Here is a 15,240-nt window from a genome sequence, read left to right on the forward strand (position 1 = left end):
GTATCACAAGGCAGAAGAAGGTTTCCTCATAAAACTTGATTCTTTAAAGAGAAAAGAGATGTGTGTTGTAGAGTAATCGCTGATTTCTTAAGAAGGAGATTGCTTCATTCAAGATGTAAAGGTTTTGACTGACTACAAGTGATAGTCACTTCATGCAGTACTGGAGAGGTTTCAATGAATAATGTGCAATGCATCTATTTTATGAATAGCGAATGGCCATGTTTCAAATAAATGTCACTTCCGAACACAAAGTTAAAAACACTTTTTTAAATAATTAATAATACGTTGGTGAAGCAGCGATTCTGATGCCTTCAGTATAGCATACAAACACACACCATCGTTTATTAAGATGTCTTAGAAACGGGATGAAGGAAGGCATCCTTGGCATTGAGCTAATTTTAAGAACCATATGTTGTATTTGTGTCAATATACAGTTTCTCAATGTCACTGAACTCTAACCCACATGGTGGTTCGGATCAAATGGTTTTGGAACTTAAGAGACATGGTGAGCCGCATGTGGTCATGCATATAAGAGGATCTTCCCTTTTTCTTCTGTGTGGAACTGCAAAGACTCAAGAAGATCATCTAATTCATGATACTGTGCGTGTATTTGTTAATCAACGGACTTTATTTGTATTTTGTGTATTTGCGGGCATTTAAAAATAATATAGGGAAGAATGATGTCATTAAATGGGGTCATTTTCAATTTTATGTTACCATCTTACGATCTTCATTACATTGAAGTACATACTGTAATCGTACAACATTATTTTGGCCAGTTTGAAGGGCTTGGATGTCCAGAAGGGTTCCCATGGTAATGATATCCAGTGATACCGTTACAGTTGGCTGTGTGTTTTATAATTATGTCCCTGGTCAGGTGCGCTGGAAAGTCATCTATTTCGCCCGTCCACATTAAATCAGCTGATTCATGCATAGGCATGTCACTGTTACTTCCTCTGTTGCCGTGACGACAGAGCTGATTTAAGCTCGGATGGAAGGACAGTGTCTCTCTCCTATCCAGGCCACAGCTCAGAATATATAGAGGAACGCATGATCTGAAATGGGGCTCTAGTGATCACAATGTTGTGAATGTAGTAGGCACTTGTTAGATTCTGCTGTATTTCGCAGTGTACTGATTAGGATGCGTGTGCGTAATTGAACAGAAGGGGTTTGCCGGAGTGTTATGCTATCATATTTGTAATATGGTTTATAACTGGATTGTTACTTTCAGGTTCATTTCACAGGTTTGTTATAGGCAGTGCTGCAAATGCCCAAGATTCACTGGTGGGGACATTGTTATATTTTTGAACCATAGATGGAACACTACGTGTGTAAAATGTGCATAGCTTTTGGAGGGTATTTCATGGATAAAAGATGGAAAACCTCTACATTTTGAGGTGGAACTCCGTCCCTCCTTCAAATTCACTCCTTGGACTCTGTCCCCCTGCGTCCCCCATTTCCAACCTTGAATATAGGTGCATGAAATGGTTTGGCTGTAAGGACATTTGCTGTGTTTTTATTTCTCTGAATGTGAAACACGCAATAGAGGAATGCAGTATGGCCCCGGGCTATTTTGAGGAAATAAATTCTACTAAAAACCTTTGCATCCATCGATTGCTTTATAAATATTTGATTTGTATACAGTACTGTTGCAAGAAGACCTTTGTGTTTATAATGGTAGAACATTGACATTAAAGTGATATTTCCCCCAAAATAAAAATTCTGTCATCATTTACTCACTACCTTTTCATTTGAAACTTGCATGACTTCTTCCAAAAAGGACAAATGAAGACATTTTAAAGAATGTTGTTAACCTGCCCATTCACTTGCATTGGGTTTGTGTGCATACAATAGAAAGGAAATGGGTGCCGGTGCTGTTCGCTTACCAATTTTCTTCAAAATATCGTATGTGTTCTGCGGAAGAAAGAAAGTAATACAGGTTTGAAATGACAAGAGGGTAATTCAATGATGACTGAATTTCCTCTCTTTTATTTCCTTAGACATTCAGTATTTATGTATACAAAAAAATTCTACTTTAAAGTTTGTCGCCTGTGCCTATTAATGAGAGGTACGAGGCAAACAGAATGTAGAATATGTGTTTCTTTTTTTTAACCCAGTATCAAAGCAGCACAAATTCAATTCAGGCTCTTTTTAGCTGCAGTACAGAATTTATTGTAACAAATAAAAACAAAGCATAAGTTTAGCACCTCAGCTTTTCTCACCGATAACAGCACAAGTATGTGTTGCATGAGACTAGGACACCAAATGCTTCACACTTCAAACATGAGCCAGAACTTTGTACCAGGTCTCTCATTGCGAATGTAATTATATTTTTAATTCATGTCAGTTTATTTAATGGTGTCTACAGTAATACAGTACATTTGATTAACCTTTTAAAGATTACACGAAAGAGAGTGAGCTAGGGATGATTTAAACGGTACCCATTAAAACAGCTTGGAGTCTAGGCCAAATTTTTTCTGTGATACCGTTTCTTGGGAATGAGCTTTTGTATACACAAAAATAAATTATTAAGTCATGTAATGCAATGTTTGGTGTTTAGGCCATGACAAAAATACATTTTGTTCAAAGAGTGTTATCGTTTTGAGGCTTTATTTGTACCTGAAATATATGTTCTAATCTTGGTTAAAAATTAAATGTATTTGTATCCAGTTGAAAAGTTTTTGTCTGTATACGCAGAGATTTGAAAATAACAAATTTTAGTGTTGCTATTGACACATTTTTCTAAAGGTAATCATACTGTCAAAATCTCATGCCGGCTCATGTCTATTGTAGTCACAAGTTTACCATAGACTACGAAACAAAGAGGGATTTTAGTTCAGGTCCATCACATCTTTTGCTCATACAAAGCTGGAACATTGATTTTGTTCTGAATCAAAGTAAGAAACAATGTTCATGTACATTCAGACCTTACATTTATTCAAATCTGGTATATAAATTAATATAACCGTGTTTTCTAGATTTATAGAGGTTTCTGGTACATGACGGTATTTGTATTACCACATTTTATACTGATTGACAGAGGAAATACTGCAGTTGATTGACTTAAAATGCCCTTTTATAATGTCATGGTAAGTGAATATTGTGAAACAATTCCACACTAGTATTATATAGGTTAGCAAGTCCCACAAAACGACTTTGTTTATAAAGAGGTGACACGCATGATGAAGTGAAGGAATCAGGATGCATGACAGTTCCAGTCAAAATACAGAACCTCTTAACTCTTAACCTCTTCACTTAATCCCCTTCCCCTATAATAACTGCAAAGTTTAGACTACTTTAACAACTAAAAAGCACACAAAGATAACTTGCATACATAATATTTAAGCAAATAAATAGAAAAAAAAAGCTCAAAATTAACTTTGTCCTTGGTAGCACCATATTTATGGATAGCACTGGTGCTCCCAATTTCAAGAGAATGTGCACCCACCCGAAAATGAATATCATCTGTCTGAATAGTTGAATATAAAATAGTTACGCATTCTGTGGGAATGGCCGGTCACAGTGCAACAGTGAAAAAAGGGAACCCATTGAAACCCATGCTACGCCGCGTTACGCAAATTGTTTAAGCTGCATACACCGGTAATGCGGTATATTAGAAATTCATATAATAAAAAAAATACACACCAACATTCGGTGTGAACCGATTCCCATTTTGGAGCAGTGAGAGATAGGCTTGAGAGGTTTGCAAGAACTTGGGAAATCGAATGACATCAAAATCAGATGGTTGGCCAGAACAATAAACACTCTCTTTTTACCATCAAATTCTATTTCAGGAGTCATTCCTGAGGAATATGTGAATGGTGTTTGTCAGTGATAACATTGTCACTTTAACAAAAGATTAAGAATGTTTAAGATGGTTGTCAAGCTGTTGTTCTGGATGGTTTCTAGGTTATCGATCAAAGAATCCAATCTGTAGTATGTGTTATATTCTGGCTGCTGATTCCTCCGTGAGTGTAGTTTAATGCAAGAAATTTTGTCATGTGCATTGTCTTCTTCTTCAAGGTCAAAATCCTAAGTCTGATTGCTTATATAAGTAATACCCCACCTCAACAAATCACATTTATGTAAACTTTTATGCAAAAGTTTAATGCTTTAGATTAGAGGCAAAGGATAACTGAAAGTAGAAAATCAACAACAAACAGGAAGCACAGGCTTGCGTTGTTGTTTTGTGTTTTTGTCTGTCTGATTCTGCAGTTCGTCTCTTTGTTAGTGTTTGTGTCTGGGCCTGTTGAGAAAAGGTCACACTGAAAAGTTAAACAAGATGAAACTGCGTGGCAGAGATTCAAGTACTCTTGGAGTGGGGGTGTATGTACTGTAGGCTATGTGGGGAGGAGGGCTTTTTGGAAGATGTTTTACCATAAACATGGCAGCTACGTTTTATGTCACATTTTTCTCTGTAATCCAGACCTCAAACAGCTGGAAGACGAAAGAGAGAGAGAGAGAGAGAGAGAGAGAGGGGGGGCACAGCCAATCGCAAACAGGAAACTGAGATGGACAGACTTAAAGTTCATCGGTTATGATGTTCTCAAGGCCTAGAATAACATTTCTAGGAGAGTATGAAAGTGCCAAAATGGTCTTCAGGCTTGTGGGAAGGTCTAAATACGTTGTCTTAAATGGATTATTCACCCAAAATTCTGTCATCATTTACTCACTTTCTTGTCATTTCAAACCTGATGACAAGATATTTTGAAGAAACGGCAACTGTACCCATTCAAAAAAGATCTTATTTTGTGTTCTGCAGAAGAAAGAAAGTCATACAGGTTTACAATGACAAGAAGGTGAGTGAATGATGACAGCATTTTCATTTTTGGGCGAACTTTTACTTTAGGATAAGTAGGTGATGAATTGACGGCAGTAGACATTGTGTATCTGTGTGTATTTTGGCTAGTATTCGTTCAGTGCACAAAAGTCTGCAGATTCCTTTTGGTTTCGATCAGCCATTTAATTTGATGAATGACTCTGAATCTCTGTATAACAATAAAGTCTGCAGCGTTTCTGTATTTATAATGTGTGTGTGGGTTTGTGCCTGTAGGTGTTGTGTGTGTAGGTGTGTTGATATGTTCCACCAGATGTTTGGACGTCTTCAGTACCTTTGTATTTGTTATGGCTGTGGGCTGACCTCATGATTCCCTCCCTGCACGACTCCGAACTTTCCAGAGACTGTGGGGTCACCTGAGGAAGCTTACTGTGTCTGTGGAATGTCATTTTATGCATAAACTGCATTATCATCATCAAAGACGTATCTGATAAACTGGCATCTATACCCCTGAGCAGCGAGCGGTACGGTAATGCATCTGTGGGGAGGTATCCACGGAAACGGTTCTGAGCTGAGGTCGGGTTGCACTGAAATGATGAAACGCTTTTCGATCTGATATGATGATTCACACGCTTCGTCGACATGGAGAGTTGCCGTATTGAAAAAGCATGTTTGCTGCGTCCAACTGTATGTGTTTTTGCGGGTGTGCAGGGCGTGGGTGTGATCTCGCCCTGCTTGTGTGGCATGGTTTGATGAATTATAGACACATCAGTGCCATGTTCTAGTTCGCATCCTCATGTTAACCCCCCTTGCCGATTATGACCTCATGCAAACTATCAGATTCAAACCCACAGTGTTTTTCCCTGAACGAAATAGCACGTGAAATGAACTGAGAATCCCTTAAATTTTCTAGTCTCTATATTTAAAACAACATCTGGTAGCTAAGCGCACCGCTTCAATTTCTTAGTTCTTTGTCATAATCTCATTACACGCCTCTGTGTCACCTAGAGGAATTCTCTCTTCTGCAGAGGGGATATCTGATGCCCGCTGATGCCTCCAAGGGCTTTTCTGCTCCAGTCTCTCTGGACTTCAAGGACGCTTTTTCTCTCATTGCTCTATTAAAGTGACGATAGAAAATAAGCGAAACAACAGCAATTCAGATGCATTTTCAATGTATTCTGCAATAAAATTGGCCCGAGCTCTTTTCATTCTGAACCACCCAACTAAACCACTTATAGCATCCTAGTATCACGCTGGTGATTAGTGGATGACCTAGAACCTCTAAGAAAATCACAGAGGAAAACCCCTCAGAAACCGCATAGCATCGCCATGGCAACCACCTTAAGCTTCCTACCGTTATAGTGACATCTTTTTCATGGGCGAGCACCATTAACATTTACATTCAGGCATTGTTACATAGCAAAGGAAGTACAACAATTTAATCTGAAGCTATGACGAAAATTTGCATTTACAGTTGTGGGAAACAATGTATTAAACGCAGCCACAATTTTGAAAAGACAGTTTAAACAAATGTAAATAAAAATGTACTCTGTAAAAACGGTTTCGCAGTTGAGTTGTTTTAGTGTGTTAAGTTGGAGTTGCCAAATGTGTAAAACTTGATTTGACATTTTTGTACTTTAAAAATGACACGAATTCAATGCGCGTGATCTTTACGACAGTAAAGAAACATAAAGCCTGTTACGCGCAGTTGTGCATCACAGAGAGATTGCGTGTCATTTTCAGTCCTTTGGTTCAAACCTGTTCTAGTTATATTGATTAGTTTCAGCCTTTTTTGTGGTGCGCTTACATGATCATCCTTTGACAGCTAGAGTGAGTGAGAGTGAGTGCGTGCAGTGAATGGAGAGACATTTCGGCTTTTCTATTTTTATATTTATTTTATATTTTTTCTGGAGTGTAAAACTTTAAAGCATAAAACTCGGGATAAATACAAATTCAGAGAGCATTCAGAAAAACCTTTCATTCAGCATTTGGACTTTATAAAGAATTTATGAAGAGTTCATAAAGAAAGGTTTGAAGACAGCATCACAACATGGCCTATCCTTTTTAAGAGTGTATCAGTTAATATTGTCACATTAGCATATGTTGAATGGAGAACGTATAGATCTGTTTGAGTTCTGTACAGTAATACTGTAACTTCACTGCATATCCTGCTTCGTGTAGGTAACCATGACGTCTAAAGTCTTGCTCTGTTTGTTTCTCTCTGTCTCTCTCTAACAGTGGAAGCCATTGTGGAGTTTGATTACCAGGCCCAGCGCGATGACGAGTTGACCATCGCTGTCGGTGACATCATCAGTAACATCAGGAAGGATGAAGGGGGTTGGTGGGAGGGGGAACTGGAAGGTCGAAAGGGCCTCTTCCCCGACAATTTCGTCAGGGTAAGTGCCGAGCTCAGCGCTTGCTCTCTTGACCTCGCGCTGCAGGAACTAGTGGACGGGCTCTGAGTATCACAGCTGGCATCCAGACCTTGGTATTCATTTAAGCATGAATTAGTTTCTATCAACACTTACTTTGGAGCATTTGTTTTTGTTGAGCTGAACTCAGCAGGCGATTACAAACGCTGACTGTCAGAGGATGGAGAACTTGTGTGTGTGTGTGTGTGTGACCGGACCGAAAGGTTATTGGTCACATTGAACTGCAGTACTGAATAGAGAGAGCGAGAGAGAGATTGTGTGTATATCTGTCACATATGTGCTGCAATGACAGCTGTACTTCAGGGCTGTATTGCACAAGGGATCCTGTGAACCTCACCAGCAGATTCTCACAAAATTAGGTGCGAGGAATCCATGGAAGCTTGTTAGCGATGTAGCGCTTTTGCTTGTTAGCACCAGTCATGTGTGATATGGGACGTTTCTAACCATTCTGAGAATTTTCTGCACTGTCTCTGTACTATTTTCCCTTCTTTTCTCTTTACTGTAAACTGACTATTTTCTTTCAGAAATACTAACATGGGCTCTATCCCATAAATGCTCGGGCGCAAAAATAGTGGCTGAAAAATGAAAGTTCTTTCGTTAACCAAACAACATTGGGCCCCATTGACTTCCACTGTATGGACACAAAACCACTGAGACATTTTTCAAAATACCTTCTTTTGTGTTCCACCAATGCAGTTATATACAGGTTTTGATAGACATGAGAGTGACGACAGATCTTTTGGCCTTTAATTGCATCTCCCAATCTTATAGGCCCACTAACTGCTAGTCCTTTTTGAGATCTCAATGGCTGCCCCCACTTGCGATCTTGGCCACTTGAGAGCGTGTGCACGCGACAGGAAGTAAGAGCGCAAGTCTGTCCAATGTCTTAAAAACGTCAAAGAGCAGTGCCCTTAACGCATACTACAACCAAACTATCTTGTATACCGCTTCCAACATGCATCACGTTCTGGATATACCATGAGACCTTTTGCTCGGGTCTTGTGCGTTTTTGCGGAAAGCTTTCCAGTGTACGTTATGTATTTTGTAAAACACCACATTAATTAAAGTTACATGTTTGCACTTGCTAAGTGTGTCCCATCGGGTTAGAAATCCTACATGTTCACTCGAGATCTTCACGCCCACTTGGGCCAAAAACAGGAAATACATCATGAAAGTGGTCAAGTGCAGAGACCGCAAGTGGGGGTATTTGGACCCAGCCAATACAACTTTTTAGTTTTTGATGATAATGTGTAATACTGCCTTTAATTTAACCAGTTTGTGTATAGATATAGGGGCTGTTTCCCAGACAGGGCTTAAGCCTAGTCCCAGACTAATTTAAACGTTAGGGGGTGGTTTCCCGGATATTCATTAGCTTAAGCCAAGACTAGGCCTTGGTTAAATTAGGATTTTTAAGTCGTTTTAAAAACATACTTTATAAAAAAACATTGCTGGTGGACATCCTGAGACATAACAATCACATTTATATATTTTAAGATATGTCAGGGCAAGTTGTTTTCGTTTAAGACACCTCTAACATTTAAGTTAGTCTCGGACTAGGCTTAAGTCACGTTTTATTGAAGGTTTATTGATTGAAAACGACTTGCAATGACTTATCTTAAAATATATGGGTGTGATTGATTTGCCTCAAGATAATTATATAATTATATAAAAAAATGAATTAAATATCCTAATTTAGACATCTTTGTCTGGCTTAAGCTAACCCCTGTCTGGGAAACTGCCCCATAATAGTGTGCAGAGTGTTAAGACTCAAGAGTGTTGTGAGGTCACTTCCTTTTTTTTGGTTCACGGTAGAGGGAAGTGTATACTTCCTCTAATGGCACTAGGGAGGGTAAATGCTTAACAGAGAGGTGCTGAGAAACTTAGAGGGTGCGAATTTAAATGTGTTTTTAACATTTTAACAGTTGAGGTGTTCCTGACATAAACATTTACCACTTTTTACAATTTATAATATTGTTTACATTAATGTAAACATAAACCAAGCATTATAGGAATTATTTATAAAGTACATTATACACAATGATGTGAAAAGTTCCTTTGGGGCTCTTTTGTTGGTATCACAGTAAAATAATAACATCAGATCGGTATCATTTAGTTTGGTGTATGTTGGTTTTACTGAAATGTTGTCTTTTTTCAAGATCTAGAATGCCATTATAATCATCTTAATCTGAATTGTCTACTCAGACAAATATAAAAAACTGGCAAACAGATGTTCTAATGAATCCAACCGCCATTAAATTTTTGTTTCTAGAAAAGTGCTTGCATACTTAGGTAGGGCCGGTTTTGTTATGATACGTTCTCTCTGTGGGTTTAGATTCTGCTGAGTTAGGGAATCAGTAGAGCATGTGAGTCATATTCAACCTGAACAGCTCACAATGGTCTCCGAGCGAAGTCGGAACGTTTTAGTCTATTTGTGATTACGCTAACATAAGTCATGATCCATGTTCGGGCTTCAACGGGTAAGAGATAAGGGCCATACGAAAGTGTAAAGCTATACGACAATTTATGCACACAGAATAGCTCTGATGATTTGTTTTTGGATACATTTTATATATGAATGTGGTTCACATCTCGTCTTAACCTCTTATAAACCTTATAACATGTGTATAGCCTACGTATAAACGTTTCATTTGGAAATGTAGGGGCGACGTGAGAAACCATGATGCCATCCACAGGTGTTTCCTACTTGAGGTCTACCACAAAATAAATCTCACTCTTATCCTAGACTTGCTTTTCTGTTGATCTGCGTTCTCCCGAGGCACTTAAATCCCTTTTCGCAAAGCTCAATCAGATCTCAGTTTGAGATCTCATGCTGTTGGAGACTATGATATAAATGATAATGAATTAACATTCGTCTGCGCTCTAGTGGGCCGGTCACTTCTTGTACGGGTGGCTTCCTCTTTGGCAGATTGGTTCAGTCATGCCTGCGTCCCAGCTTCCTGTTTTGCTGATGTGTTAATGGGTAGATAATTTCAACTCTTGTGTGATTCAAATGTGCGATGTCATTTAGAATAGACATGTATCAGTTTTTTACAAACGCGCAATCGTGTCCGGACTGGTGCCATGCTTCTATTCGTAATCTATTCTTGCTTGTTCTCTGATTCAAATCAACACAGTTGGAAAGAATTGTTTCAGTGTCAAGTTTGAATTAACCTGATTTAAACAACTTTGTTTTACATAGAACATATTACAAAATATGTATTAAAGGGATAGACAAAATGTACGTTTTTGGGATATAAAATATATTATACATACAGAAATGTGTTACGATAAAGCTGCAACCTATAACTCTATAATCCTCTGTATCGCCCTCTCTGTTTGAAACATAAAATTACAGGTTTTGATTCGGGATAAAGTTCTAAATAGTTTTTAGAGTTTTTTGTCAAGTTGTCGAACCTGCAAGGAAATGAGATCCACAGACAACTTCTCTTAATTTATTTAGGTAATTTCTGTGTTTTATTTGTAATTTCTGAGGTTTTCCTGTGCATAAACATTTCTCTATATGCGAATTTAAAATGACGTGATGGCGAGAATTTGTATTTTTGGTGAACTATTTTGTTCACCTTTCATTTCCTGTCACTCTCTTTCTTCTTCTCTTCAGTTTTGTTGTATATTGTTTTTCTCTGAGCTGTCTGTCTGAATTCTTCGCTTCAACTTAAACTTAAACTTCACTAAACAGTCTATATACATGCATGCACACGTTTTTGTGTGTGTTAGTGCCATTTTGTACCTATGGGAATGTTTGTGCCCGTGTGGAAAAAGCAACTCTGCTCTCGCTCCATTGCCCTGATATTTCACAAGGTGGCAGCTCGAAAAACAGTGTCGTAACTAATGATGCATTTCACCCTGAAATACAGAGTTCCGTTTTGTGAAGCCAGTTGCAATGTAACTGGTTTGTAGAGCGTGTAACCTCCATATTCGAGTGGGAAGGTGCACTGGATTTTTTGTTTCTTGTCATTTGGAATTCTTTGGAAATATTGACTTCCCCTTCAGTCGGTCTCTCGACGTTGTGAGAGACTGACTGGGGTTTGATCTTGAGAACCTACCTTCTCCGAGATAATTAATTAATAAAACGCCAATGGGCTTGGCGAATGGCACGCGCACGCCAGTCTCCGCCCCGTGCATACGGGTATAAAGGAAGATGGCGGCGGTCATTCACTCATCCTTTGTTCTTCGGAACCTGTGTGTTTGCTGATGCTACACGCGATACTCGACTTCGAGAAAAACCTGCTGGATTTATGACGCGGAGCAGCGGACTTCTCCTTTCGGTGGACTTCCCCTGGGCGTTTCGGCAGAAGGCTACAGACCTTAAGAGGTAAGTCCCTCCGGCTACGAGCATGTTTCGTAGCTGTATCCTTGGGTGCGACAGACTCATCCCGGAGTCTGACGGCCATGATTCCTGTGTCACTTGCTTGGGGCTCAAGCATGCTGAGGCAGGTTTTCACTGATGCAATGTCCCGTGTGTGCGGACATAGCAATCAGGGTGGGGACGCGATAGATGTCGCTCCGTCAGCTTCACGCTCGCGGACAATCTATACCTCTTCACGCTCACCTGGTTCGTCCCCTACGAGCGGCAGACGGCCGTCTCATAGTGGTAAGACTTCGCACACGGATGATGACGCTATCTGTGTCGCTGCGTCGGACAGCTGCCTGCTGGCATCGGATGCGGAAGAGAGCTCCGGAGGAGACTCGGGCTAAGATGTCGGCCATGCTTTCCCGGGCAGCCGCGTGCATCGGGTTGCAGGGTGTAACAACATCCTCGCCGGAACGCTCGCGGCTAGATGCGCGGTTTCGGGGGCGTGGTCAAAAGCCACGCCCCGCTCCGTTACCATTTTTCCCGGAGGTGCATGACGAGCTCGCCAAGTCCTGGAATGCGCTCCTTTTGGCGCGTTTCAGGCCGGAGGGCTCTGTGGCTGTGACTTCCCTGGTTGGTGGGGCGGCTAGAGTCTATGTTGACGTTCCCCGCGTGGAGCGTGCAGTCGCGGGCCACTTGTGCCCGCAGACAGCTGCCACTGGGGGGGGCTCGACCTAGACTCCCGTCCAGAGCACGTAAGCTCTTCGACACTCGTCGAAGACTTGCAGTGCTGCTGGACGAACCGCCTCCGCCCTCCACGCCATGGCGGTCCTCCGGGTTTTTCAGGTAAGTCCTGAAGGATTTGGACGACGGGAAGTTCGACCCAACTCGTATGAGAGCTACGTACTGCCACAGACCTCGCGCTACGAGCGACGAAGGCCACGGCACGTGCACTGGGTCGGTCGATGTCCACAATGGTGGTCCAAGAGAGGCTTCTGTGGCTTAGTCTTGCGCAGGTGAGCGGCGCCCAGAACGTCGGTTCTGGATGCGCCCATCTCGCAAGCAGGGCTGCTTGGTGATACCGTGGAGGACGGCAGTTCTCCGCGGTCTGGCAGACTGAGGCGATAGAACAGATCCTGCCACGCGGCAACGTGCCCGCCAACAGGTCGGCATGGTCTCGGGCACAGTCTGGTTCCCAGCAGCCCTGCCCTCCCGCGGCGGCCCTCCGGTTAAGGAACCTCCCAGAGGACGACCCACCAGAGGTGGACCCCTGCGGAAGAGGGCATCTGTTCCCCGTCAGCAGCCCGCCAAGAGGCTCTTTAAAGCGGCCCTGACGGGACGAACCAGGGGGAGATTTTACTGGGCCCGAATCCCGGCCTTTCCAATGCCGGATCGGAAAAGGACGCTGCCTGCCGCGTTCCATCGAGTCTGGGCCCTTTTCAGGGTCCGGCGCCCACATACTCTCAAAGAGACAAATCTCCCCTGGGTTTTCCTCCACAACACTCTCGTCCAGACGGTGTATGGGATGGATCGGGCCGCCGACCGCAATCTCCTCCGGACATTGCGTTGGGCCGCCTGAAGCAGGTAAACATACAGAGCCGTCAACCTCCCTGGGGGTCCCCCCTGTGCGAGGTGACCGTACTGTCAGCCACCGAACCAGCCTCCCCCGGCACGGTGAGGCAGATTGTCCCTCTGGTCCCGTTGTCACGGTTCTTGGGCGCTTGGTAGCGCACCAGCCCGTCACACTGGATAGAGAGGACGGTCCGTCTCGGTTACTCGATCCAATTCGCCAGGCGCCCCCCCCAAGTTTCGTGGCATTCTGTACACCTCGGGGCGAGGAGAGAATGCTTCCGTACTTCGGCAGGAGGTCGCCGCCCTTCTGGCGAAGGGTGCGGTCGAACCCGTCCCTATAACCGAGATGTCGTCCGAGTTTTACAGCCAGTACTTCATCGTGCCCAAAAAAGGGCGGGGGGCTGCGGCCCATTTTTGGATCTGCGGCACCTGAACAAGCACCTGCACAAGCTGCCGTTCAGAGTGCTGACGCAGAGGCGCATCCTGGGCTCGGTACGTCACCAGGATTGGTTCGTGGCAATCGACCTGAAGGACGCGTACTTTCACGTCTCTATTCTCCCCCGACACCGGCCGTTCCTACGGTTCGCGTTCGAGGGAAGGGCGAATCAGTACAGGGTCCTGCCATTCGGTCTGGCCCTGTCTCCACGGGTTTTTTCCAAGCTAGTGGAGGCTGCCTTAGCTCCTGGCAGGGAGCAAGGCGTGCGAGTGCTAAACTATCTTGACGACTGGCTTGTCTTGGCACACTCGCGAGATGTGTTGTGCACGCACAGGGACCTTGTGCTTCGGCACCTAGACCGTCTAGGCCTCCGGGTCAACCAGGAGAAGAGCAAGCTCTCCCCCGCGCAGAGCACCTCTTACCTCGGTATGGAACTAGACTCTGTCCGTATGTCAGCACGTCTCACCAACGAGCGTGCACAGTCAGTGCTGCGTTGTCTGAGGTTGATCAGTCAGAATCCCTCGACGCCGCTGAAGAATTTTCAGAGGCTCCTGGGGCACATGCCGTCCTCGACGGGGGTAATCCCTCTCGGGTTGATGCACATGCGGCCGCTTCAGCACTGGCTACAGAGTCGGGTTCCCTGGACGGCGTGGCACGCCGGCACCAGGCGGATTACGGTAACGCCTCAGTGCCTTCGCACTCTCTTACCCTGGTCAGACTTGACCTTTTCTCCGAGCGGGGGTCCCGCTCGGACAGGTTTCGAGGCGTGTCGTGGGAACGACAGACGCCTCCCTGCAAGGGTGGGGTGCGGTGTGCAAGTGGGCACGCAGTATCGGGTCGGTGGACAGGTCCCCGACTGCGTGGGCATATCAACTGCCTAGAGTTGTTGGCAGTCCTTCTGGCACTGAGGAGGCTCCAGCCCCTCGTGCAGGACAAACACGTGCTAGTCCGGTTGGACAGCACGACTGCCGTAGCGTACATCAATCGCAAGGCGGCATACGCTCACCGCAGTTATCACAACTCGCCCGACGCCTCCTCCTTGGGAGTCAGCAGGGGAATCCCTGCGGGCCACGTTTCTTCTGGGCAACCTGTACCAGACAGCCGATGCGCTCTCTCGACAGTGTACTCCCCACGGAGAGTGGCGACTCCATCCCCGTGCAGCCGGCTCATGTGGGAAGCGGTTCGGCAGGCACAGGTGGACCTGTTGCCTCCCCGGACTCCACCCATTACCCGCTATGGTATTCCCAGACCGAGGGTCCCCTCGGCACGGATGCCCTAGCACACAGCTGGCCGCGGGACAAGCGGAAGTACGCCTTCCCCCCCAGTGAGCCTCCTTGCACAGGTCCTGTGCAAGGTCAGAGAAAGGGGCATCAGGTTCTGGTGAGTGGTGCCATACTGGCCCAACCAGACCTGGCTCTCGGATCTGGTAGATCTGACGACAGCCCCCCTGGCCCATTCCCCTGACGAAGGACCTTCCGTTGCAGGGGAAGGGCACGTTGTGGCACCCCAACGCAGGCCTCTGGAACCTCCATGCCTGGCCCCTGGACGGGACGAGGGCTTGCCCGTTAGCGGTCCGGGAGACTGTCTTACAGGCTAGAGCCCCGCCTCTAGGCGGTCATACGCTTATAAGTGGCGCCAATTGTCCTGGTGTTCTCCCCGGGAGGAGAACCCGCGGAGTTGCCTGATCGGATCAGTGCTGACCCGCAGGTAA

General features: G+C 44.3%; 1 protein-coding gene across 2 annotated transcripts in view; it reads left to right on the forward strand.

Moving 5' to 3' along the window:
* The window catches only part of sh3kbp1 (SH3-domain kinase binding protein 1), a 39,109-nt gene that overhangs the window by 3,317 nt on the left and 20,552 nt on the right, over positions 1-15,240 (forward strand). For both annotated transcript variants that reach the window (XM_079447516.1, XM_079447517.1), the window contains exon 2: positions 7,016-7,173. In XM_079447516.1, coding sequence (XP_079303642.1) covers positions 7,016-7,173 — 158 coding nt within the window. The remainder of the gene's footprint in view (positions 1-7,015; positions 7,174-15,240) is intronic.

Source organism: Barbatula barbatula (assembly GCF_947034865.1).
Source record: "Barbatula barbatula genome assembly, chromosome: 23".
NCBI lineage: Eukaryota > Metazoa > Chordata > Actinopteri > Cypriniformes > Nemacheilidae > Barbatula > Barbatula barbatula.